General features: G+C 37.0%; 1 protein-coding gene across 3 annotated transcripts in view; it reads left to right on the top strand.

The window, feature by feature from the left end:
- SRFBP1 (serum response factor binding protein 1) overlaps positions 1–27536 on the top strand; it is a 64245-nt gene that overhangs the window by 6668 nt on the left and 30041 nt on the right. Inside the window, exons 2-4 of one of the 3 annotated variants that reach the window (XM_077753029.1) lie at positions 1878–1975; positions 4408–4496; positions 5528–5600. The exons of 1 other annotated variant lie outside the window; for it this stretch is intronic. In XM_077753029.1, the coding sequence (XP_077609155.1) occupies positions 4417–4496; positions 5528–5600 (153 nt within the window). In that variant the 5' untranslated portion in view covers positions 1878–1975; positions 4408–4416. The remainder of the gene's footprint in view (positions 1–1877; positions 1976–4407; positions 4497–5527; positions 5601–27536) is intronic. One more of the 3 variants, XM_077753028.1, reaches the window with a different exon arrangement.

Genomic DNA, 27536 nt, shown 5'->3' on the forward strand with positions numbered 1-27536 from the left:
TTGGGGCGCCTGGGTGGCTCAGTCCGTTGAGCGACCGACTTTGGCTCAGGTCATGATCTCATGGTTCATGGGTTCGAGCCCCGCGTCGGGCTCTGTGCTGACAGCCAGCTCAGAGCCTGGAGCCTGTTTCAGATTCTGTGTCTCCCTCTCTCTCAGACCCTCCCCTTCTCACACTGTCTCTCTCTCTCTCAGAAATAAATAAACTGTTAAAAAATTTTTCTAAAATTGGAGTCTTGCTTTCCCATGACTGGAATGGAACTAAGGACCACCTTTGCTCACCATAGTTTATTAGTTACATTTGGCTCACAGCAGTTAGCAAATAGCATGTAATCACTTCATGCAACTCAGGTTACAGCAATTAGAAACAGTAGTTAATATATTTTAATGTATAATTTATCACTATCCATTTATTTTATAAATGACTTTCAAAAAAATGTGTCCTAAACCCCCACTTTGCTGTGTATGAAATGTAAGCTTGATTTCTCACTTCAACCTAGTCTAAATGGCTTTTTATTTGTGCAAGTATAATTTTTTTCTCAATCTAACTTTTTTTCTCAATCTAAATAAATCCCAAAGAGGTTAGCATATCTAGTGGGAAAGAAACCTGATTACTCTGCACTTTGTTAATATATTTTACATTTGGAACAGTGAATGAGCAAGTGAGTATTGTAACTTTTCTGGTCACTTAACACATGTTTATTGAAAAGTTAACAGTATACCATTGCTGTGTTAGGTGTTAAGATGTCATATTGACTAAAACCAGATGCTTGATCTTTATGGAATTTATAACCTACTGGGAAAAAGACACATTAGATTGTAATTGTATTACAAGTAAAATATTAAACTTAAAATAACATGATAAGTTCTAGGAGCACTTGTAAGTGTTTATATAGGAGTATTTTGACCCTCTCTGGAAAGCCAGGAAAGATTTTACTGAGAAATGACAGTTGAGCCAAAATCAGGAGGATAAGAAAGAGCGTGCCTACCAGAGGAAACAGCAGGTGTAAAGACTTGGTGGTAGGTGGGAGCCTGGTGAGGAGCAAGGACTAAAAGAATCCTTGTGTGACATCCCAAGACCAACTGGAATCCACCGAAGAGAATAAAGTAAAGGTCTGTCATCAGATCTGTGTGTTAAAAAGTGTATTCTGACTGAGTTGTGGATAACTGGGTGGAAAGAGGCAAGAATGGATGTAGAGAAACCAGTTAGCAGTAACTCAGCCAAGAGCTAGGAGGTCAAGGTAGGGGAAGAAGTGGTACGGTTTGAGACGTAATTAGGAGATAAAACTAACACAGCTCAGTAACAGAGTCATTGTGAGGGATTTAGCAAAGAGAGCCTCTTCTAATGAGCCCACAGTTTATAATTGAACAAAAGAACTGTTCTTTTTCCTGAAATAAGAAGCAACATAAAAGGAATCCAGTTGTGGGTAAGGAACATGAGTTCAGATGAGTTTAGGCCTGTTTAAAAGAAACTGTCAAGTAGACAGTTGCACACTTAGGTCTGGAGCTAAAAGAGAGATCTGAGCTGAACACAGAAATTATTGAGTCATCTTTGTTTAGTTGGCAAATTACAGTGTACATAGGGGAGATCCCTTAGGGCTGGCAAGTATATTGTGGAAAGGAGAGTTGGGTTAGGATTGTGCTTCGAACTTATGACCGGTTAAAAGTGGATGAGCCTTCAGAGAAGACCAGGGCAGAGTGGCTAGAGATGATGAAGGGAACCCAGGAGAGGATTCTGTTACGGAAAGCAAGGGAAAGTGTTCAAGAAGGAGAAAGTGGTCAACAGTGTCGAATGCTGCTGAGACTTCAAGGGAGATGAAACCTGAAAAATTTGTTGGATTTTAGGGACTTTTAGAAATCATTAATGTCTTTTGTGACAGCTGTCAGCGGACTAATGGGAATGGAAATCCAACTGAAATTATGTGGTATTTAGAAGTGGAGATGTGGAGTTTGAACTCTCCGAAAGCTCGGCTCTGAGGTAATTGTAGAGAGAGGGTACTCCTACTGATGTTCACAATGAGGATGTTTTGTCTGTCTTATCTCTAGGGAAAATGACTCAAGCTTGATTAAAGATTAATAGAAACAAAAAACATTAATGGAAACATCCACGTAAGAGATGGACAGTGCTAGAGTAAAGGAATAGTCTATAGTAAGGGTTCTAAGAAGGCAGAAAAGATGAGATCCAAAACACAACTAACTAGAACACTAACATCCAATGCTATGTAGGAGAATTTCTTATATTGTAACTTTGTTAATAGAGGATGAATTTGCATTCCTGGTGGTAAGTGGTAGAAAGATGATGGTTCCCGTCTGATGTTCATTTTCTCCATGAAATTGGAAAAGAGAGGGGAAGAGGAAGGTCTGATGTTTAAGAGGGCAGACAAAAGTTTAAAATAGTCATTAGGGAAGGAATTAATTAGAAAAAAATATGATAGGATTGTTAAAACTATAGGGGCCATTTCAATTTAGTTGTGATGAAATTGAAGTAGATAGAATGTGTAAAGTATTTCCCAGCTATTGGGGTGCTGTGACAAAGAACTCAGGATAATGTTTTCATCCCGGATTAACTTAGAGGGATTTCTAAAAGGACGGTTAGGGGAGTTTAAGGTATTGGCAAGTGTTGATCATGCACATTGACCTGAATAAAAGGAGAGTTTAAAAGTAGAGGACTGATCATTTGAGAGAAAGCATAGGAGTTAGTGAACTGATGGTCCCAGTGAAGTCAAAGACGGCTGTGGTGGGTAGACTTGAAAAAAGAAGTTAATAGACATTGTGATGTCTATTAATGTCCACTTAGTGTGGAGTATTTGAGTTAATGGTTATAAAAAAATTATGAGTGGTAACAAAGACAGCAGTGTCACCGTGGAAATGGGTGCTGAGATGGAATGAATAGTTTAGTTCATGAAGAAAGAGGAAGTCAAGAAGTGAGGATATAATAATGGATAGGTTGTGATATGAACATTTAGGTCACCTGGAATAGTGGAAAGCGTTAGGGAGGAAATAAATTAGAAGTTGGTTGCCAGTATCTTCAAAGAATAAAAGGGGGTGAATTATATTGAGGGTAAGAGAAGGTTTTATAGCTGAATGCAAGAGCCTTGAAGAGGCAGGATCATGTTGATACTGTTACTTGAGTGAGGAGAATTTGAGGGATTGTATTTGCCAGGTGTTCTTTCAAGGCCCAGAAAGCATCATGTAAGTCCTGTACGGCCCCTGTCCTCTAGGAGTGCCCAGACCTTAGATGGCCTCAGGGCGCCTGGGTGTCTTAGTCAATTAAGTGTCCGACTTTTGCTCAGGTCATGTTCTCACGGTTCATGGGTTCGCCCCGCATCGGCCTCTGTGCTGCCAGCTCAGAGCCTGGAGCCTGTTTCAGATTCTGTGTCTCCCTTTCTCTCTGACCCACCCCTGCTCACACTGTTTCTCTTTCTCTTTCTCTCTCTTTCTCTCTCAGAAATAAATAAAACATTAAAAAAATTAAAAAAATATTTGGCCTCATGAGCAATTAGAGACTGTTCACTGCAGTAGATGCTACCTACAAGGTATAGTAGGGACGTGAAGGTCACAGGAGTTATCTGTATCTGAAGGAGTCATCGGAAATTTTCTCAAAAAAGATTTTATCTGAACTGGATTTTATATAGTTCTTAAAGTGGAGAAGGCAAGAAGAACATTATGAAAGGAATGATAGATTATATGACTCCTAATAATTATAGACAATACAAACTCAAAATGATAGCATCCCATTGTACTAAGTACTGTTATTAACATGTAGTTCTTCATTATTAGAATATTTCCATTTCTTGGCCGATCTTTCTGTTTTTTCATTCTTAGAGTTCAACACTCTTGTCTAATAGGATGATTTAAAGCATCTGTCAGTGTGTGTGCGTGTGTGCACGCACCCTTGTGTTTCTCACGTCTCTTTTAAAGTTATGCTTGAATTTGTTACTGAAAACAAATGCAAGGGATGCTGAAAAAATAAGGAAAATGTTACCACTTTCACACGTTTGTTTTTGGTAATATAAACACTCAGTAAATTAAATTCCTACCAGTATAGGTGAAGCTCTGTTTTAAACCAGAGTGGGAAGATGAATGTGATGCTCTCTAATCTCAGGGAACTTACCATTATTATGTTCTGAGCACAAAACACAATTGCAGTGTTAAAATACTATCACTGAGAATGCTGTGACTTTTTAAAAAATTGTAAGTCGTTTCTCTTAAGTCCTCAGACACATTTTTAGAATGTTGCTTTATCCCTTCACTGTTGATGGAAGAAGTTGGATTTCATCTAACTGTGACTATGCTTAAAAATTCAGTGAGAGGGACTAGACTTAATCTCTAATATTGAGACTCAAACTAAAGTGTGTTTCTCCTTGAATGAAGAGAGAACCTTTCTAATTTTGGTTTCATTCCTCAAAGGTTGTGAAGATGAGAAAAGACGTGAAGAGAATCCGAGTTCTGGTTATCCGAAAACTTGTCAGGAGTGTTGGCAGACTCAAGTCAAAAAAGTTAGTCACTTGAAGTCATGGTCCTATGACTAATGAAATGTCAGAAGTTGTTTTTACTCTGTATTTACAAAATCTGAGGGTGGGACCCGGAGGAGTAATTACGTATCTTACTCATACAGCACTTTGTTTAATACAGAGAGGGGATCTGAGTGGGATATAGTGTGCTGTGTCAGCCCATCTGTGCATGGACTGGGCCACGTTCGCTTAAGATACACAATGATTTCTGCTGTGATTTTCTACACAGCTCTCCCTTTTGGCCTTTGCAGAATGAGAGTCCTTCAGAGTTACTTCTGTGGTTTATGTGATTAGAAGTTATTTTAAGATGTTTCATGTTTAATAAATCTAGTAATACCTTGAATCAGTCGTAAAAATTTTCTATCATTTTATCCCCTGAATTGCTAATTAAGTTGAAATCTTTAGTTCCTTATGGAAGTGTTTATCAAAACATTGCTTTCCCCTTATTTTTAAATATTTTGTAACCTAGTCACGAATATTAGAGTAAACCTGTGACTTATAGTTCTTATGTTTAATATTAAGCATGAATAGTCTTCAGATAATTTTGTTCCCCCTTAATTTCTTGTTCTTTCTATCATAAATAACCTTTCTGATGTAACCAGCTATTTTCCTGTATTCCTTTAATTGCAGAGAACAAAATTTTGTTGAATAAAATTGTATCTAGCCTTTAATGGTAGCTCATAAGCCTGTGTTACATAAAATGCAATGTGCCATTAATCAGTTGATAAAAAAACTATTATTTGGCCTTCCCATTAAGGAATTAGAAGGCAAACTGTCTCTTAGTAGTAATAGTCATTAATACAGTGCCAGATGATGCTTATAATTTGCCAGAATCTTGGGTTTGTTGATGGAATTGGGGTATGTTAGGCAGTGGATGTGCAGGACAATGCAGGATGATAGTGTTTGTTATTTAAAGATTTATTATGCTCTTCTTAAAGAAATGAGGACTTCCCATTATGACTTGAGTCTAAAATAAATGCTTTTCCTGGCTGTGTATTGTCATGTAATTTTTACAGGGGCACTGAAGAGGCACTGTTAAAAAACCAGAGACGGGCACAACGATTGCTTGAAGAAATTCATGCGATGAAGGTCAGGCTTTGGGTGAATGTGAATACATATGTGTGTTTCCATGTCTCCTCTCCATGTGCGTGTGTGTGCGTGTGTGTGTGTGTGTGTGGTGTTAGTTGTTTGAATATTACTGCCAGTTGACTGAGACTTATTTTTATGGGTCTGTTTGGTGAAGAATGTAGCACATTTAGAAAATTGTAGTATGTTTAAGCTTACATTTTTCCATGTTTTTTACTGAAGTTGTTAAAGCCTTAGAGTAATTTGCATCGAAACTAGGCCAAACTAAACTCATATGTTTAATAATGCCTCATGCCTAAGATTTTTATTTTTTACTCCAACTTCACACATAAAGTCCAGGTTAAGTTCTAGAATTAAAGCATTGATGCTCTTTGGTAATGCGAATGGTGATGTTCGTGGCTGACATCATGCTCTGCCTATTGCCAACTCAATAAATTTTTGTGTGGTGGTGTCAGCATTTTATTCAGCTCTGTAGTAACTTGAAATAAAATTAGTGCTGGACCAAAATGATCCGTATTTTTGTTTCTTTCAGCCAGACTCTTCACTAGCATAATTTTTAGGTCTTCTCACTGCTCTTACTTTGTGGAAACTTTCATTTACCAAATGACATACTATTAAATGTCTGGGAGACTGTTTTATTGCAGAACTTAAAGACAACATTTGGTACCAGCAATTATCTTAATTGCAGGGTCATTTTGCATGTATGTTTGACTATTACATTTTGGTATAACTTACAAGTTTAGGTATAGATAAAAAAGCAAAAGAATTCTCTAACAATATTCTCTTTGAGTTAGATCATCAAAGCTTCTCACCATTTTTTCCTTTTGAAGGTATTGTAAGATGTTTTATAAGACAAAGTTATCACAGTTAATCTGATTAGAAATAAAGGTAGGACATGATTCTTCTTCCTGTGAATCTTCTTTATGTCTCTTTGGTGGGGTAATTTTATGTATGTACACAGGTCTACAGAATTCATGGAGTCCATTTGATATGTCTTTCCTTTCTCAGAGTTTTAATCCATGTTTTATCTAGTCATTTAGTCAAAATATTCTATATATGACTCCTAGTTACTATTGGTGTCATTATGGATTACACATCCTGTAGGCTTTTTCATAGACTTTTTTTTTCTGTGAAATTCCTGTGAGAAATAAAATCTTTGGAGATTTTTGTTTTGAGTGTAACACTGAGATAGAAAATTAGGATTTATCTCTTTTTCTCTTTCACTGTCTCTCAACCAAGGTCCTTACTAAATTGCATTCCTTACCTATACTTTTCCCTGTAATTTCTTCCGAATTATCATTTTTGCTGTCCTAGATTATTCAGATGCTTTGAACTACTGTATAACTGCTGATTTTATTTTACCCTGCAAAGGATGTTTTGTATACAATAAGCCTATATGCGGTGGATGAAGAGTTTGAGATTAAAATATATTCATTAATCTTCCCTTCTGTAGTTCTCAGTAATAAATTCAGTTAATTAAAGAGAAGAGGCCTATTTGATCTGTATGTGAAAGTTGTTTTCTGTTATTCTTAAACCTCATCAGCAATAGGAAATCAGGCACAGTGATAATTAAAGTTTATAGGTTTACAGGATTGCTATGTCATTACCTTGTTTGTTTGCTTGTTTGTTTTCCTAGATGATGTAAGACCACTATGGAATTGTTGCCTCATAGAAAACTAAAATTTATTGCCTGTATATTCTTTGCAATTATTAGTTAATAAAATTTGCAAAATAGTTAATAAACATAATATATATATACGAAATATATATATATACACATAATATATATATACATAATGTATATATATATATATATATATATATGTTTTGAATTCTTGGTACTAAGGGTCTAGATTGGTTACTCTGACATCACCTTCTTTCATAATGCTGTTTAAAAACTGGATTACATTTAAATGTAAGAACCAGAATAAAAGGTGTACTAGAAAGACGATATGCTTTTCTCACATTTGAAATTTTATTTCTTACTCATGAGTCTTTTACAGGATCAGTCTCCTTTTCTAAAAAAAGCAAATCGTAGAGGATTTTTGAAAATTGAAAGGTCATGTATGACTTCTTAAGGAAGTGTTCGTCATCTACATGGGAGTATCAAAGAAATAGTTACAAAACAGAAAACGTACAGTCTCAATTAAATTTGGAGGAAAACCTCTACATATTTGTTTTTCCAAATGAATTTTTTCTTTAGCTCATATGCCACTACATTTTTGTAGACTTGTTCATGACATATCCTCCTATACTTGCCTTCTATGATAATAGGGTATTTTGTTGCAAGCTGACTTCCTCAAGAAGAAAACCTGAGATATTTTTAGAAATGGGAGTTTGTATTTTCTGGCCAAGAAAAAAAAAAAAAGGCCAGATCTTTATGATACTTTAAAATCATAGGTTCTAATTTTATAGACTGTAATGTAAGAATACCAAGTCTTTGCTGCCTTTTCTAATAGTATTCATACTTTTAACTTTGATGTAAGTGTAAGTAGTATCTACTGAAACAGTTCCTTTTCTTTGGAAGTTTAAGTAGCTTATTAACTTTTACAGATTCCTGTTAGCTAGCTAGAGAAGGAGATTGTAAAATTGATATGTTCAGTGCAGTCAACCAAAATGTTCACAGAATTTCTTCTTAAGTAATAAAGGTAATGACTGTCTTATACTGAGCATTTGGTATGTGCCAGGTATTGTATTGTGTGTTTTATATTCATGATTTAATGAAATTGACATCGTTATTGTCTCAATCTTCCTGAATACAAAACTGAGGCTTAGAGAAGGTAAGCAGCTTGCCCAAGGTCAAATAGCTAGTAGGTGGTGGGCTGCTAGTTATTATGAAGTGAATAGAGGTAGGTACTTGATGGTGCTGCCTCAGTAACATAAGAATTTCCTGAAATATATCTAGATTCTGCACTCCCAGATGAGATAATGTAAACATGGTAGCTGTCCCCTAGAGGACATAATGCCCATGTTTTCGGATTCTTTAATTCCTCACAGCTAGATCATGTTCAGTTTCCTATATCTGCATGTTTTTTCTTGGTCCTCCTGGGGCTGTTACTCTTCCCTTTGCAAAGTACTCCTGCACACTGAGAAGTCACATGTCCTAGGAGACCTTATTCTGCCTGCTACCCCTACTTCTGTGTTTTAAAACTTTCTGATTTTGTTTCATCCTCTATTTCTCACATGCTCAGGGCTGTTAACTAAACCAGCCTTTGAGCTTGCATCAGCTGTTAGGATTGCCGTTGTCTCATGCCTCTTTATAGCCTGTTTCTAAGTGGTTGTCCTTAGTGGACCACAGATAGGAAAAATGGTGTAGATTATGATAGTATTTGTGCATATCATTTGAATTTCACCACAATTCTGTAAATCAGGCCTATTCCTATTTCAGAAGACCTGTTTAGAAGAGTTCTGGGCTACATACATCCACTCGATTGCAGGTTTATCATCACATATTTTCATATATTAAAATTTTATTTCTGGTTATATTTGCTTTTTAAAAATTGGTGGTGAAGTTTCTCTGTAATTTCGTACATTTAGGTTTTGGTTAAGTTTTCTCCTATGAATGCTTAAAAGAAATTTTGCTATAAGATAAAAGATGGCTTATGTTTCCTGTAAGTATACGGTGTTAATTATTTGTATCAAATCAACAAGTAGCTCACTTACTCTACTAACATTTTAGTATTTATTAACTTAAATTCATCTTAGATATAATTATTTTTGATAGTTCCATCTTTTGCTTATAAGCCAGTACAAAGATTCAGATCAGACACATATTAGAGATCATATGTACCATCCAGCTTTACTAATAGTTTCGAGGATATGCAGTCAGAACGCACATGAAGCAAGGAGAGAGATCTAGAACTCTGAATGATTCCCCATGTCCATCTTTTTTATGTCAGGCACTTTGCGGCCCAGAGTAGATGAGGCCTTTAAATGAGGAAGTGTAGTGACAATAAACTATTTGTAAAAAAAAATTTTTTAAAAATGAGGAAGTGTAGTTACTACCTCATAGCAGAGAGCATTTAGATTTTGGAACTTGTCCATTCTATTCCCCAGGATTGTATAGTTGAAATGATTTTCTGCAGTGGCTCATGCCTCATAACTCTGTAGATTTTTGAGTTTGTTTACGGTAAGCATCCTTAAGGGACATCCTACTAAGAGCATTGTTCAGGTAAGGATTTTCCTCTTAACAAAAATCACTAATCTGTTTACCAGGAAGACCAGTTAACAGTATATTCTTATTAACAAGTACATTAAACTCCTTCACCTACTTTTCCTAGAGTTTCTTTCTGATAAAGAAAATGAATGGATCCCAGGACCACTGTTTTAATTCTTCCCTGATTTGTAATAGTCTTTTGGTTTTCTTTGTTTGTGTTTCTCTCCTCCTGTTTGGAGACTATGCCAAACCTATAGAAAACTTGTAATTGTACAATATAATAAGAATAATGGTACATTGTGTCATATTCATGTTTACTAATGTTGTTGAGTTCTAATCTTTTGGTTTAGATGTTGTCTCAAATGTCTCCATTTTAAAGGCACCTTTTTCTGTTTGCAGCTATTAAGTAAATTTGTGGAAGTAACAACTTTGAGACGATATGAATGTCCTGTAGTCTTTCACCCAGTGATTGATGTTCTTTGGCTGAATCAGTCAACAGTATTTTTATTGTTTCTGTTTCTCTGTTGAGATTTTTTATTTTTCTGATAAAATTGTAATTCACTTAGGGGAAATTTTACAAATATATGCAGGTATATATCATTGAGGTTATTGATAATAGCCATTTTTGCCTCTGGAGAATGCAAATGTTTCTATGTTTTCATTCTTCATATGAGGATGTTACCCTGGGCATTATGGAGGTCGGGTAGTAGAGATTCTGGGTTTGATTCATTTTCTGCAAAGGGTGGTTGTATTAGAAGTTAATGTTTTTAATTGGGTTTACCTACATACTTTGCCTCTTAGACATCAGCTCCAGCCTCCGTTCAGATCTTTTCTGTTTCAGTGACCCACTTGGAATTGGCTCTTCCGCATGTTCCAGAACCATGCAGACTGCAGTTAGCCTTAGGCTGTACTCTGAAGAGGTGGAACTTATTTGTCAAGCTTCCCATCTTTACATTAGCTTAGTCAGCTTCGACTCCCTATCAGTCTTTCTGCTTTCATTTACTTTCCATTACCTCCAGGCAGGGCTTTTTCTAGTCTGTCCAAGCTTTAGGACAGTTGCTGGGGGAAGTAAGTGGCAAGGGAGTTAATTGTATTGATCTGTTAGTATCTTCATCTCATACCCAGAAATGAAGGCATCCAAAGCTGGAAGTAACTGTAACTTCCTGAGTAAAGAGACCTGAGCACTCCAAGACTCTCTAGGTTTAAATCTTAAGAGAGAGATGAGGAAGAATAAGTCCAAGAGATTGAGAAAGAATAGCCATGGGAGGAGAAGGAACCAAGAGGGTTTGGTATCTAGGAAACCAAGGGACGCTTTCAGGACGGGAGTGATCAGCTAGATGTTTTTGGTGGTAGTGGCAGTGGTTGTGCTTTCAAAGTTAGCAGTATTAGTTTCATCGTGCAAGCTCCATTATTTGATGATGGTGATGATTGAGGAGTTTTTTTAAGTTGTAGCTCCTCTGTGGCCTAGCCTACTTTGCAGAACCGTGCTGACAGAACCAAAATGGGTGTTGTTCTTACTCATGTGATCCTAAGTTTGCCTTCCCTCCTCCCTGCCCCCATCCTGTTTCATACCTGTGAAAAGATGTCTGACAACTTTGAAGGCTGAATTTGTTTCAAAGCCCTGCTTCTTCATTGCTGACACCTAGAAGCTTCAGACAGTGGTCCAAGCATGGAAGAGGTATCATGTTTCTCTTTCTCATTTACCTCCCAAGTTCCTTGAGCATCTGTGCCTTATGATCTCTTATGGCAGTGGGGTCTGCAGCAATCCACACTGTGATTTGAAAGTACCTTTCATGTATTTATAGTTTTTATTAGGTTATTTTTCTGTAGTGCATTAAGGAAATCAAGCAGTAAGTGATTTCTTGAAACCTTGAGGTTACCTTTAAAGATCCCCAATAAAAACTCAACATGATGTTCTTTCATAAACGGCAGAAGTAGCTCTCTTCTGCAGAACATTTTAGCCATCCAGACACGCATGAGGACAGTTCCACCTGCACAACTGTTTAATTTTTCTCCTTTATTTCTCCTTGTCCCATCACATCTTTTTCCCCACCTTGTTTGCTTTTCTTTTACTGTAGCTCCTGGTAATATCTGTTCTAGTGGACACTTTATTAAATGGATAGCTCATACAATGGGTGAATGGGGAGACTGAGCGATGTCACATTCAGTGACTTTTGGACTAAGTTGAATCTGAAGAAACACCTGTTGTCGGAGAAGACAAGCGGTCTTACCCTGCTGAGGTCAGTAGGGGCTTTCTTTCGATGCCTCTGCCTACTTTGTCACTAGAACATGATAAAGTTTTTCCATCTAACACCCCTGTCTATAGGCGAAAAGAAAAATAAGTAAATATAAATTGAAAACTAAAAACCAGGAATCTAAGTCGTGGAGTTCAACTATAATTCAGGTGATGAACTTGGACCTCTCTCTAGGCTTCCATTTCGTAACCATCAAATGAAGAAGATTGAATGGATTAGCTTTTAAAAAGTCATTTCCTGCTTCCCCATTCTGTTCTTTTATCTGAATTTGTTTACTCACAACCTTTACTTCCCTGTCTCTTTCAGGCATGAGCAAAAGACCTGGCTTTGTAACTTTATACTGAGATAATATTTAGATTTTGAAGTAGTGTAGTAATTGGAATTTCTCTTTTAATTACAAAGCAACAATTGACCTGTTTTAACATATTATAATATTGCTTATATCCCTTCGATACCTATTTTACTAAATCAGCCATTCCTTATTTATTTCATATTTTTTGGAGAGTAAGGCCTCTCTAGACATTTACCCTTTTAAAAGTTAACTTTTGGGGCGCCTGGGTGGCTTAGTCGGTTAAGCGTCCGACTTTCACTTAGGTCATGATCTCGCGGTTCGTGGGTTCGAGCCCCGCGTCAGGCTCTGTGCTGACTGCCAGCTCAGAGCCTGGAGCCTATTTCAATCTGTGACTCCCTCTCTCTCTGNGATAAACCACATCTTCTTGATCCATTCGTGTGTTGATGGACACTTATAGGTCTTTGTTTCTTTAGAAACTAACTCTAGACTGATAGTTTGTTCTCACTAGTCTTCAGGGGAATGTTTTTTTGTTTTGTTCACTTTCTGTTCAGGGCACACCTCCCTTAATTTGTCATGTCCCTTTCTTTTGCCTCTTTTCTCACTGATAGCTTCAGACTCTCCTTCTATCTGTTTGTTCCTCAGCTAATAAACTTGTTTAGTCCGTGCCTGAATACCCATCATCCTCCTTTAACTCCCTCTTAGTATCTTCTTTTCGCCTTATTACAATAACATCTTTGTTCCTAATAGTATAGCCACTGTGACCTTGACCTCCTGTCTTCACATTCCCCTCGTAGCCACTGAGTTTCGCCCCTCCCTGCCTGGTCCTCTGAGCAGCATTAACACACCTGTATGCTGGCACTCCCCATCACTTCGTTCTTGAGCTGCTCCCACTGCACTCTGTAGCCCGGCTGCTTGCAGGATGAACGACAATCACTGTTCTGCACACTGTCCTCTCTCTTTGATGCACACCTTTCCTGTAAGATGTGCATGCTTATATGTAGGTCCACTTAGATATTTGCACGTGCACCTGAAACTCAGCATTTTACATGACTCACTGAGCTAAGCTACAGACGCCTTTTGTTAAGATTATGGGGTTTCTTCTGAAGCCTGAGGGCAAGAACGCAGTTTCTTGTGGGTACTACAGTCAGAATCTAGAGAGCTCTTAGAAACTCAGCTGGTTCTTGTGCCTGTTTCCTTCTTGCCCCTTTTGCCTCCATTTTGTGCTCATCTCTCCTTTCCCTCATTCCCCCTCCCCTCAACCGACCCACCCTTCTGTCTCCTCTCTGACTCTCCAGATAGCTTTCATTCCTCAGGCGTGCCCAGGGCTGCCTTACAATGGCAGCCCTGAATCCTCACACCTTCTGTTCAGCGGAAGCACCCATGTTGGCTAACATCCTCAGCCAGTCTTGGATTAGATGCCCATCACTGGTCTGTCAGCTGCGGCACTGGGTAGGAGGAAACCGAGAATACGCGTACTGTACAAGAGAGAAGAGACGGTGGATGAGCTGGTAGTCTGAAAGATGTCAGTATCTGAATATTCATCCTAACGTTTTGTGACTCACCGTGACTCTCTTATTAAGGTGTTCTCTTCTCTTCCTGATTTTGATATGACACTGTTCATCTAATTTCTAAGCCAGAAATCTAGGAATCCTTTTGCATTCCCTGGTCCCTTAGCTACCTGTTACTCCCAAATCTTGTCCTTTGTCAGATCTCTTAATTGCCTAAATATGTAACCACTTTCAGTTGAGATTCTTACTCTTTCTTACCTGCACTTCCTGCATGTGGCCTCACCACCTTCAAATCACATTCTGTGCTGTGATTGGCGACCCCTCTAAAATGCCGATATGATCAGGAGTCTCCCGCATGGCACACAAGGCCCTGTGAGATCTGTACTCTGGCTCCACTTCTCCTCTCTCTTACCTGTACCCCATGTACCCCATACTTTCTGTGCTGACTCTACCAAATCCCAGACATATCAGTCCGTTTCATGCTTCCTTGTTGTGATCAGGCTTTTTATATATGTCTCTTTCTTGAATAGACTTACTTTCTACTTCAACACCTAATTCTTAGATTACTTGCTTTCGGAAACACTCTCTTATGCCACCACTCTGACCCCAGAATTACTCACCACCTCCTGCATACAGCCCCCTTACCTTATGTATATTTCTTCTATTGTATAGCAGTGCAGTCTGCTTTCATGCCATTCCTACTCCTTAGATCTTAAGAAAATTAATGGTTAGGGAGGGGGGAGATGGGCATGGAGGAGGGCACTTGTGGGGATGAGCACTGGGTGTTATATGGAAACCAATTTGACAATAAACTATTTGTAAAAATAAATAACTAAATTTAGCATTGTAAATATTGAATTCAGTAGTTACAATTAAAAAAAAAAAAAGAAAGAAAATTAATGGTTTAGGGCACCTGGGTGGCTCAGTCAGTTAAGCATCTGACTCTTGATTTCTGTTCAGTTCATGATTTTACAGTTTGTGAGTTCAAGCCCCACATCAGGATTTGCACTGACAGCGTGGATCTTGCTTGGAATTCTCTCTCTCTCCCTCTCTCTGCTCCTTCCCCGCTTGTGTGCTCGCTCACTCTCTCTCTGTCTCTCTCTCTCTCTCAAAAATAAACATTTAAAAAAAATAATTACCATTCCTTAAGGAAAAAAAAAAGAAAATTGGTGGTTTTATCCAATTCTCTGTTCCCACACCTAGTAATGTGTAAAGTACATAGTGAATGTTGTCTAAAATTACTGAGTGAATTTTAAGCAAAATTTTTTACTTTAATTGGCATTATTTACAATGTCACGGTTGCTCTGCATCTTCGTAGATAAGTAGAACACTGACCCGTTACTGAGAATAGCCTAAAATCGTAGAGTCGTTGTTCTTAGTGTGAAATATCAGCAACAGAAGGTGAATCACATTTCACAGTCACCTTAGCCCTTGCTCCTGGACCTTGTGCCGTGTAATTTAATTGTTTTAAAGGCAGAATTTGTATTGCCTCCAAGGGTGGAGTGGGATGCCTTGTATACTCGCAGCATTTGAAATGATAAACAGGAGGTCATAGTTGTATTTTAAAAGCTCAGTCTATACCGCTCCCCTCACCCTCATGAAACAGCATTCAAAAACAGGTCATCACATTGGAATTTCAGTTTGCTTCCTGGCATGTGGTTTCTGCAACTTTGAAGCCAGGTTTCTGAGTAAGTCATATTCCTGAAACCCTTAACAGTATTGCATTATTGAACTGTGTTGATAGGAAGCTATTGTATCAAGTCTCTGGTGGCCTTAACAGATTTTATTTTTATCTTTTAAGTAAGAGTATCTGTGGCAAGTAAAAGTGGCACCCATCCTCACTTTGAATCGGCTTCTTACTTCTGTTTGAACACAATGGATAAGTTAGAGGTCCTTGTTGGCAAAAGTGATGAATATGTGATTATCATTTACTGAGTCATTATACACACCTAATTTTAAAAAATTAATTTTGGAATTGCTTCAGTGAATGTCAGCCTAGTTCAAAGGGTACTGAGTGGATAAACAGAATTTAGGGGTAAAAAAAGGAGTATCCCATGACCTTTTAAAAAATATTTCTTCTTTTGGTATTGTTTTTATTTAATTTTTTAAGTTTTGTAATTCTGGAAATTTGAACTTACAACCTTGGCAGAACATTCTTACTAACTGTGAAAGTACCCAAAGCCCTTTTCAACTATTAATTTTAAAAATTTGGACAACCAATAGTACTATCATAATTCCAGTGCGAAATAATGTGGTGTTTGAGAAAAGAGGCAAATATTACAACATACTTTGTTGGAAACACACAATGGGAGAGAACGGGCCCTAGAGAAAAGCAGCAATAAGAACAGTAAATATCGGGTCTTGCAAAATAGGATTTTCTTTTTTATTTAACTGAGTGTCACCTGAATTTTGGTTAAATGGAGACAAATTGCATTCAGATATTTACACTCCTTAACTTGAACATATATCCAACCTTGCTAGATTTCTATCGCGGTGGAAACCTTGTATTCTTTTTGTTCTTTCCTATATGTTAGAATAACTAGTACTAGTGTCTCCCCTGCTCAAAGAAGTACTGTTTTGTGATCAGTCACAAGAGAAAATAATATTCTAGCTTTTTTCCTTAAATATGAAGAACTTTATTCTGTTTTCTCTACCTGCCACTAAATTATGTAAGCTGTGTAATCTTCTAAGAAATAACAGTAATTCTAAGGGGAGTGATTGAAAATGCTTCTTTAGAAATTACTGTAAACATGTATAGTTTACTTTCTCCCCTTTTATAAACACTGATCAAGCTTTTTACAGGGTATTCCATTTTATATGTTGGGTGAGAAGGAGGAGAGAGAAATACTCACTTTTCTAATTATTGACTTCTCTTAAAACTCAGTATATTAAAATAGAATTTGTGGGTTTGGGTTTAGTTAACCAGTGAAAATTATTCTTCTATTCATCACAATGTAAGATAGCCTCCCAGTTTATTAATGATCATTTATCTTAAGATCCATGAAATTTGTAACCAGAAAAGAAAAACAAAAAGTACAAAAGAAAAAAATATGTGTATATATATTAGGAATTTCCAGAACAGCTATGATAAATTCTGTATTACACTTTCAGGTTAAATAAACTTTGATCTAGTACCTCCTACTGTGTATGTAGATGAATAGATTTCTCCTGTCAGGAGACTTGCTGCTCTGTGGGAAGTAAGCAGTAAGCATAAGGGTCTGTTTAGGATACATACTCTTCCACTATTGTAACCACAAGGTGTTGGAATCCAGAAAGGGATCAGTTAATTACTTACAGGACTTAGGAAAGAACTTATTGAATGGGGGGCACTGAGTTGCAGCTCTAAGAATAGATAGCATTATGGTTGGAAAAGGCCGTCTAGGTAAAGAGAGCATACCAAGAACAAAGCATACAGGTCTGAAAGTACATGCTGTGATTTGGAAGGAGTGCTCAGTTCTGTCTTTTATTGAACTGCAGCTAAGTCTTTGTATGTCAACTTTTTTGAGGATAAGGCTGTACCCAGTGCTAGTGCAGTAATTGGCAAAAAGCAGACATTTGGCCAAGAGCTTCTTGAGTGAATTAATGTCCTAGATGGAATATGAGGTGAATGGAGCCAGAAACAGTTGAAGATAGCAATCACAATGGTAGATGAAATTAGAGTTTAAAGATGTCTAGGAAATGCGGATGGGCAAAGGTTTTTGAGTAATCATCATACTTGTTTTCTGGCAAGATCAATCTGAAGGACCACAGAGGATTGGCTTAGAGGGAAAAGACAATGGAGGCTAGCTAACTACGTAGGAAGCAATGACTGACTTCATTTTTTCATGCACATTTATTTAACCTGTCTTTACAGAAGGTCATCTGCCATGTGATTCATTGTTCGTGCTCTGCAAAGATCTTAACTCTGTCAGAGAAAGGATCTGGGACACACAGTTCTAAAAACATGGTGTAAGTTATGATAGGTGGTGTGAAAATTTTAAAAGAGCAAGAGCTTGCTGGGAGCACCTGGGTGGCTCAGTTAGTTTAGTGTCCGACTTGCACTCAGGTCATGATCTCGCGCTCGTGAGTTCGAGCCTCATGTCGGGCTCTGTGCTGACACCTCAGAGCCTGGAGCCTGTTTTGGATTCTGTATCTCCCTCTCTCTCTGACCCTCCCCTGCTCGTTGCTCTGTCTCAAAAATAAATAAACATTTTTTAAAAAAGTATTTAAAAGAGCAAGAGATTGCTTTTGGCTAGTAATCAGGGAAAGTGTCCTGGGAAAGGTGACAGTTTAATACAAAATATTAATGTTTATTTAACAAATTGATTATTTCCTTAATTAATTATTCTTTAATCGAATCCCAGTTAGATAGCAGGATACAGTGCAAGAACTTCATACACCAGGCTTACATGTTATTTATCGCACAAGGAAATGCACCCTGGGAGATAGGAGCACTGCTGCTCATCAGCAGCGTAATACATAAGCTTCGTTATTAGCTGTTGGGCACCTGTTCTGTGCCCGCCGGCACTTGGCTACAGCCTGTGCATGGTATCTCTCATCTTCAGAGTCTCTCTTCAAGGTTCCTCTTTAGCTCCTCTGTTTTACTGATGTGGCAACTGGGGGCTTCGGGGGATAATTGCTTTGCTCAAAGTCGCACACCCTTGACAAAACCAGAATTCAGTCCAAATCTGTTGGAACTGGGAGTCCACGTTCATAACACATTACTAACCTAATCCCTTAAAAGTATTAAGTATTCAGTTTTATCAAGAGTAACTAGGTTTGGGAGAGAAATGTGCTTGTGCATTATAATTTTAATGATCACTATTAATAGAAAAGTGAAAATAGAGATGAGGTAGATCATTGCCTCTTGGGAAAAATTTTGGATTTGTTTATAATTTGACATAATTAGAGTAGCTGGGCCTTCCTAAAGTTAGTGTGCCTCAATATAAAAGGTCGTGTGTGTGATTTTAACATTTAGAAATATTTTCTGAAACTAAAGACCAAAATAATTCCCTTGAGACCATGAATTAGTAGCAACAATTAGGTTTCAGAAGAATTCTTGTTTCTTGCCAAATTTGGTATTAAATTTAAAAACATTTGAATGTAACATGACTCTGATATTAATTGGGCATAGACTTTTTAAACTGTTAACACATGGAAATATAATTAAAAAATTAATATGGATTTCATTATCTTGTGCCCTTGAGAAAGATTATAGTAACTTGAGGATTCTAGGGAAAATACTTAGAAGGAGTTTCTTAATAACAAATAGTTGGACTTTGTTGGGACTTTGTGATTTCCCATCATTCTTTTAGTTAAGACCACTCTCTTTGAATACATTCCTATATTACTTTTAGCGCATCTCTGTATCTTAGTTATCATTCTGAAATTACAGGGAAAAAAATGGCTCAGTCACCTCGTGTAATTTCCCACAGTTTTTTTTTTTTTTTTTTTTTTTTTTGATGAATTACCAAGATGATTCACTGTTGGGGAGGGAGGTGGGGGCAGAATGTGCTATAGACCTATGTAATTGTCTATTGAGTTTGAGGTTTTCTTTGTTTCTGGTTATGGTTGGGCAAGGAAAACTAGCAAACATACATAGATGAAATATTTTAGGAGTAAAAAAGCGAATACAGTATGTTCATACCAGGCTATAATTTGGTCTCTTTTCATTTGATGATCTCAGTAATACACATAGTATCTATAAACCTCTCACTTGTACTGATTATTTTTGTTCTTTTTTTTAAAATTTTTTTTATTATTTATTTATTTCTAGGAGAGAGAAAGAGAGAGAGAGAGACAGCGTGATCAGGGGAGGGTCAGAGAGAGAGGGAGTCAGAGACTGAAACAGGCTCCAGGCTCTGAGCTGGCAGTCAGCACAGAGCCCGACGCGGGGCCCGAACCCACGAACCGCGAGATCATGACCTAAGCGAAAGTCGGACGCTCAACCGACTAAGCCACCCAGGTGCCCCCGATTATTTTTGTTCTTAACACGTTAAACTGAGAAGACAAAAATTAGATGGTTTTAAGTATTTCATTTGCTCCTTATAAGTTGACCTCAATGTGTTCTTTTAAACCAAAAAAAAAAAATAATAATAATAAACCTTCCTCCCCAATGCCAGCATTTTGTTAGAGGAAAATCTCTAGAATGAAAAAATCTGTCTCCGTGGACTTAATAGAATGGAAAAGTGCTCTTGGTAGAATCTTTATGTTCATGTAAATGCTGGACCTTGTCTCTACCTATCTCTTTGGACATATTAGAAGTGAGTAATTTTATGGGCCAGGAACCATTTAGATTTTTTTTCTTTTTGAAGTGAAATGCAAGTCTTAAAAATCCTGAATTATGCACATTGTTTTAATGCTTGCTCCCTGAGATTGCAGTTATTTTTAGATCAGTAATTTTTTCCTATCTTGATGAAAATAATTTATTAGAGTAGAAAGGTGCATGCAGTTTTGTTTTGAGAATATGAAGATGTCATTTTAAACATGAAAGTCAACTTGGAACTGAAGTGAGACAGTACTATTTGTAGACATTTAGTAATTCTTTAACTGGCTGCCAGCAGACAACCTGACTCTAGTAAAATTTCCCAGTAGTAAAACTAATTTGTTTTATTGTAGCACTCTCCTGCTCAGGAACCTAAATTAGCTTCCTCTTGTGTCCCACACCAGGTCTAATTCCTCTTGGGTATTCAAAGCTTTTTGGTCACTTGGCCTTTCTCATAGTGAGCAGTTTTCTCTTTCATCTCTCTTTCTGTCCACATGTAACAGTCACCATTATATTTCCCATATGTACTTGGTGCATTCCTGTGTTTATGACTCTCTAGCTCTATCTAAGAAGGCAGCAGTCACCACCATTTCACACTCGCCCTTAGAAAACTAGAGTGAATCATTGTTACAGCCTTAACCAACCTCACAAACAGTGGTTTGGTCAGGGGAGGCCGGGGAGGCAGGCGATAAATGCATGAAGATTCATGCCTGGGGAAATAGATCATGATGGATGGGAAATACGTGCATTTTGAGAAAAGTCCCACGGTCATTTGTTCATTTTATTGCTCCCACCATTGAGAAGTACAGCCCTAACCAGAAGCTGCCCTGCTTAACTTTATCTTCATATACATCAGTACTTAGCTAATGAGTTTTTAACAGTTTGCTGTATTGTATCTTCCTTTGTGTTACTAGGTCAGGTTATTGGCATGTTATTTTGAAAATTGAACTCTACTCTTTTTGGTTGTCTTTTATTTTTTTTTAATTGACATATAGTTGACATACAACATTCTGTTAGTTTCAGGCATACAACATAGAGATTCGACATGTATACACATTATGAAATGATTACTATGGTAAATCTAGTTACCTTTGGTCATCACACAAAATTATTACAAGTTTATTGACTATATTTCCTATGTTATACTTTCCTTATTTGTGACTTCCTTACTGTATAATTGGAAAGTCATAGCTCTTAGTCTCCCTCACCTTATTCTCAGTATTTATGATTTGTTTCTGTTTTGTATGATCATTTACCAGGTTTTTTTAGATTTCACTGAGAATAAGCTGTTGGTTACCACAGGGGAGGGAAGTGGTGGAAGGATGGATGAAAGTTTTTGAGGAACCTCCATGCTGCTTTTCATAGTGGCTGCACCAGTTTCTATTTTCACCAAGAGTACGTGAGGGTTTCCTTTTCTTCACATTCTCATCACACTTGTTCTTTTATTTATTTATTTATTTTGATAATAGCTAATCTGACAGGTATGGGGTAGTATCTCTTGCAGTTGAATTGTCATTTCCCTGATGATTAATAACTTTGAGCATCTTTTTATGCACCTATTGACCATCTCTAGGTCTTCTTTGGAAAAAAACATCTATTAGTTCCTCTACCTGCTTTTCAATTGGAGGATTGTTTGGGGTTTTGTGATGTTTAAATACTGAGTTTTAGGAGTTCTTTATATTTTGGATTTTAAATTCTTATCACATATATCATTTGTGAACATATTCTCCCATTTTGTAGGTTGCCTTTTTGTTTTGTTAATGATTGCCCCCTTGCTAGGCAAAAGCTTTTTGGTTTGCTGTAGTCCTTGTTTCTTCATTTTTGTTTTGTGTTTTTTTTTTTTTTTTGCCTATAGGATGATCCAAAAAAATATTGCTAAGACCAATGTGGAAGAGCTTACTGCCTGTGTTTTATTCTAAGAGTCTAGGGTTTGAGGTCTTACATTTAGGGCTTGAATGCATTTTGAGTTTTTGTTTTGTTTTGTTTATAGTGGAAGGAAATGGTCCATTTTCATTTTTTGCATATAGCTGTCCGGTTTTCCCAATGTCATTTATGGAAGAGACTGTCTCTTCCCCATTGTATATTCTTGTGTACTTTGTGGTAGATTAATTGACCATACAACATGGGTTTATTTCTGGATTCTCTCGTCTTTTTCCATTAAGTGTCTGCTTTTTGTGCTGGGACCATACTATTTTGATTACTATAGTTTTGTATTATTGTTTGACATCTGGGAGTGTGACACCTCCTGCTTTTTGTTTGTACTCAAGGTTGCTATGTCTATTTGGGATCTTTTGTGGTTCTGTACAAATTTTAGAAATATTTTAGTTCTCTGAAATATGCCATTGGTATTTGGATAGGGGTTACATTGAATCTGTGGATCGCTTTGGGTAGTGTAGACATTTTAACAGTATTCTTGTAGTCCATGAGCGCGGTGTAACTTTCCTTTATTTGTGCTATCTCCATTTTTTTCATCAGTGTCTTACATGTCTTACAGTTTTCACAGAAAGTCTTTCATCTCTTTGGTTAAATTTAGTCGTAGATATTTTACTCTTTTGGTATAATTGCAAATGGGATTGTTTTCTTAATTTTTCTTTCTGTTAGTTTGTTATTAGTGTGTAGAAATGCAATGGAGTTTTCAGTATGAGCATACCTTGTTTTATTGTACTTCACTTAACTGCATTTCACAAATATTGCTCTTTTTACTAATTGAAGGTTTGTGGTAACCCTGTGTTGAGCAAGCCTCTATTGGTACCATTTTCCAGTAGCGTTTCCTCACTTCATGTCTCTGTGCCACATGTTGATAATTCTTGCAATATTTCTAACTTTTTCATTATTATATTTGTTATGGTGATCTGTGTTCAGTGAATACAACTTGCTGAAAGCTCAAAATAATGGTTAGCATTTTGTAGCAGTAATTTTTTTCAACTAAGGAGTGTACATTGTATCTTAGACATAATGCTATTAGGCACTTAATAGATCATTTGACTCCCTTTGTTGTGATACTCATTTTGTTTCAGTTGTCTGGAACCAAACCTACAGTATCTCCAAGGTTTGCTCATGTTGATTGTTGTATTCTACAACTTTACTGACTTCATTTAGTAGCATTACTTATATTAGACAAAACAGATTTTAAAACAAAGTAAGAAGAGAAAAAAGGGTATACATAATGATAAAGGGATCAACCCAACAAGAAGATAGAACACTTGCAAATATTTCTGTACCCAACATAGGAGCACCTAAACATATAAAGCAAATATTAACAGACACAAAGGGGGGAAATTGACATTGACAATAATATGTTAATAGTAGGGGACTTGAATAACCCACTTACATAAATGAATAAATCATCCAGACAGAAAATTAATAAGGAAACATTGGCCTAGAATGACACATTAGACCAGATGGACTTAATAGATAAATTAGAACATTCCATCCAAAAACAGCAGAGTTCACATTCTTCACAAGTGCACAGGGAACATTCTCCAGGACAGATCATATGTTAGGCCACAAAACAAGTCCCAATTAATTCAAGAAAAATCATATCAAGCATCTTTTTCAACTACAGTAGTATGAAAGTAGAAGTCAACTACAAGAAGAAAACTGGAGAAAACACTAATATATGGAGACTGAACAACATGCAACTAAACAACCAATGGGACAGCCAAGAAACCAAGGAGGAAGTAAAATATACCTTCAGACAAGGGAAAATAGAAACACAATGCCCCAAAATCTATAGGATGCAAGAGAAGCAGTTCTGAGAGGGAAGTTGATAGCAATACAGGCCTACCTCAAGAAACAGGAAAATCTCAAGCTAACCTTACACTTAAAGTACCTAGAGAAAGAACAAGCCAAGAGTTAGTCAAAGGAAGGAAATAATGATCAGAGTGGAAATAAACAAGATAGAGATTTAAAAAAACACACTAGAAAAGACTGAAGAAACTAAGAGGTGTTTTGGGTTTTTTTTTTTTATGTTTATTTTTGAGAGAGAGGCAGAGTGCATGTGGGGGAGGGGCAGAGAGGGGAAGATACTGAATCTGAAGTAGGCTCTGGGCTCTGAGCTGTCAGCAGAGTCTGACGCTGGGCTCACACTCCTGAATCACAAGATCATGACCTGAGCCAAAGTCCAGTGCTTAACCAACTGAACAACCCAGGCGCCCCAGGAGGTGTTTCTTTCACAAGATAAGCAAAATGGGTGAGGCATTACAAAGGCTCCTCAAAAAAAAAAAAAGGACAGCCCCCAATAAATAAAATGGGAAATCAAAGAGAAGTTATAGCACGTAACACAGAAATATAAATGTCGTAAGACTGCTATGAATAATCCTGTGTCAACAAATTCGATAACCTATAGGAAATGGATAAATTCCTAGAAACCTGTAATCTTCCAAAATTGAATCCGGAAGATATAGAATATCTGAAGAGACCAATCGCTAGTAGTGAAATTGAATCAGTTATCAGAAAACTCCCAACAAACAAAAGTCCAGTACCAGATAGCTTCACAGTTCTAAACATTTAAAGAAGAGTTAATTCCTATTCTCCTCAAACTATTCTAAACAACTGAAGAGAAAGGAACTCTTCCAAAGTCATTCTACGAGGCCAAATTTACCCTAATAACGTAGACCAGACAAAGACACTTCACAAAACCCACAAACTTAAAGTGTCTGGTATCCCTGATGAACACAGATGCAAAAATCCTCAATTTGGAAACTGAATTCAACAGTACAGTGAAAGGATCATATATCATGGTAAGTGAGATTTATTCAGGGGATGAAAGGGTGGTTCAGTATCTGCAAACCATTCAGCATGATGCACCACATAAGTAAAATGAATAAAAATCATATGGTCATCTCAAGAGATGGAGAAAACGCATTTGACAAATTCAGCATCCCCTTATGATAAAAACTCTCAAGTGGGTAAAGAGGAAACGTGCTGCAGCATAATGAAGGCCATGTGTGACAGATTAACAGCCAATGTACTCTGTGGTGAAAGTTTGAAACCTTTCCCTCTAAGATCAGGAACACAGCAAGGATGCCCACACTCACCACTTTTATTAAACATAGTACTGGAAGTCCTAGCCATGACAAGAAAAAGAAAAGAAGGGCCTCCAAATTGGAAAGGAGGAAATGAAACTCTCACTGTTTATTGTTGTCATGATACTGTATGTAGAAAATGCCAAAGCCCCCAGTCTTTGTTTTAAAGTATGTTTTATTTCACATAAGTTTTGCCACTCCAGCTTTCTTTTTATTTCTGTTTGCCTGGATTATCTTTTTCCATCCCTTCACTCTCAGAAGTGAGTCTCTCCTAGGCAGCTTATAGGTGGTGGTTATTTTTTTTTAATCCATTTATTCATCCTCTGTCTTTTGATTGGTGCATTGAGTGTATTTACATTTAAAATGATTATTGGCTGGGGCGCCTGTGTGGCTTAGTCGGTTAAGCGTCCGACTTTCGCTTAGGTCATGATCTCGCAGTTCGTGGGTTCGAGCCGCACGTCGGGCTCTGTGCTGACTGCCAGTTCAGAGCCTGGAGCCTATTTCAGAGTCTGTATCTCCCTCTCTCTCTCTGACCCTCCCCTGCTCACACTGTCTCTCTCTCTCTCTCCTAGAAATAAATAAAAATAAAAAAAATAAAATGATTATTGGTAGCAAAATAAATAAATAAATGAATGAATAAAGTAATTATTGATAGGTATGTACTAACAGTAATTTTGTATTTGGTTGTCTTTTCACACAGTGCCTGATATTCTGCACAATAGAAACCTCTCAGTAATGTTTCAAGTATTAATATACACATCTGTCATAAATAGGTTTTTAAAGAGGTTATAGCAAAGAACCATTACATTTTTCTTTTTTTTTTAAGTTTGTATTTATTTATTTTGAGAGAGAAGGAGACATTATGAGTGGGGAGGGGCAGAGAGAGAGAGAGAGAGAAAGGAAGAGAGAGGGAGAGAATCCCAAGCAGGTTCCACGTAGCCAGCACAGAGCCCAGTATGGAGCTCCGACTCACTAACTGTGAGATCATGACTTGAACTGAAATCAAGAGTCGGAGGATTAACCTACTGAGCCACGCAGGCACCCCAAACCATTAAATTTTTCTAATCAGAATGAAAATAAGTTTTTATTACAGTTGTTCTTGAATTTTTTAGTTTTCTGTTTTTTATCCTTTATCTAACTTGTTAATTTTTTATTTCAGGTTTAAGAATTTGAATTTCAAAATAATTTCAGCAGTGTGTTGATAACTTTTAAGATGCAGAAAAATACACTTAAAAAAGCAAAGGACAGTAAAGCCATTTGTGTCATTTCCTGAAAGCTTTAACAAGTTGGGTTGATACCTGTTTTGTACTCTTATCTAATTGTGTGCTTTATCTTAAAAATTGAAATATTTCCTATTTGACTTCTTTGCTGTAAGGATTAAGTAAAATAGTGTAATATCAATGTTCCTATCATAGTACTTTTAATATTTTTTTAAGATTTTAAATCTAGTTTTTTATTCTGTATAAATGACAATGAAATATTTTAATTTAAAAAAATGTATTTTCTGTAAAGAGAGAAAGAGAGCATGAATTGGTGAGAGGCGCAGAGGGGGAGAGAGAGAGAGAGAGAGAGAGAGAGAGAGATGTACAACACGGAGCCCAATGTGAGGCTCAGTGTTACAACCCTGAGATCGAGACCTGAGCCAAAATCAAGAGTTGGATGCTTAACTGCCTGAGGCACCCAGGCACCCCTAGATGAAATATTTAAGATAGCTGTTGCCTTTAAGAGCATTTAGGAAAGTTATGCTGAAACTATTTCAGTGACAGAGTGTTCTTGAACAGGGATCTCTTGGAAATCCAATATGCTCCACAGTCCATTATCATTGTCCATGCTGCATTGTGACTTTAGATCAGGAGCAGAAACCATTCTTATTAATTTAGTTAGTACTGCAGGATTTAAAAAACAGAACAAAACAAACATTTTACCTTATATTATTTAGTCCTATAATTTGCCAGATAATTTCGCATACTTCTAATGTCTGTTATATAAGAGCAATTGATATGACCAAGGCTCTTTGTGTCATCAGTAATCTATTAGGTGTCTGCTCTATATGCCAGATGCTCTGCTACTTTATACAAATATAGAAATTAATATGTTTGTCCTTGAGAAGGGTATAAAGACAGAGATGGACATGTGAACACAATTTCCATACACTCATAGATGTATCAGAGGAGAGCCACTTAGTATAGCTTTGTGGACTCAAGGAAGGCTTTCTGTAGCATGAAGCTGAGCCTTAAACAGGTGATTGACTATGACTTCGCAAGTAATAGAATGGAGATTTAAATTTACATTGCTTTATTGTTTTTATTTGGAAAAGTTATAAAGGAAGTCCTTAGGGAACCAAGAAATTCAAAGTGTTTAGATTCTTTTTTTTAGTTTTCTTACCAGAAGTTCTGTGTTAAGTTGGATAGTGATTTACAGTCACATCACAATGTGGGGAAGAGTAAAAAATAACTG

This window comes from Crocuta crocuta, unplaced genomic scaffold (assembly GCF_008692635.1).
Source record: "Crocuta crocuta isolate KB4526 unplaced genomic scaffold, BGI_CrCroc_1.0 scaffold377, whole genome shotgun sequence".
NCBI classification, from domain to species: domain Eukaryota; kingdom Metazoa; phylum Chordata; class Mammalia; order Carnivora; family Hyaenidae; genus Crocuta; species Crocuta crocuta.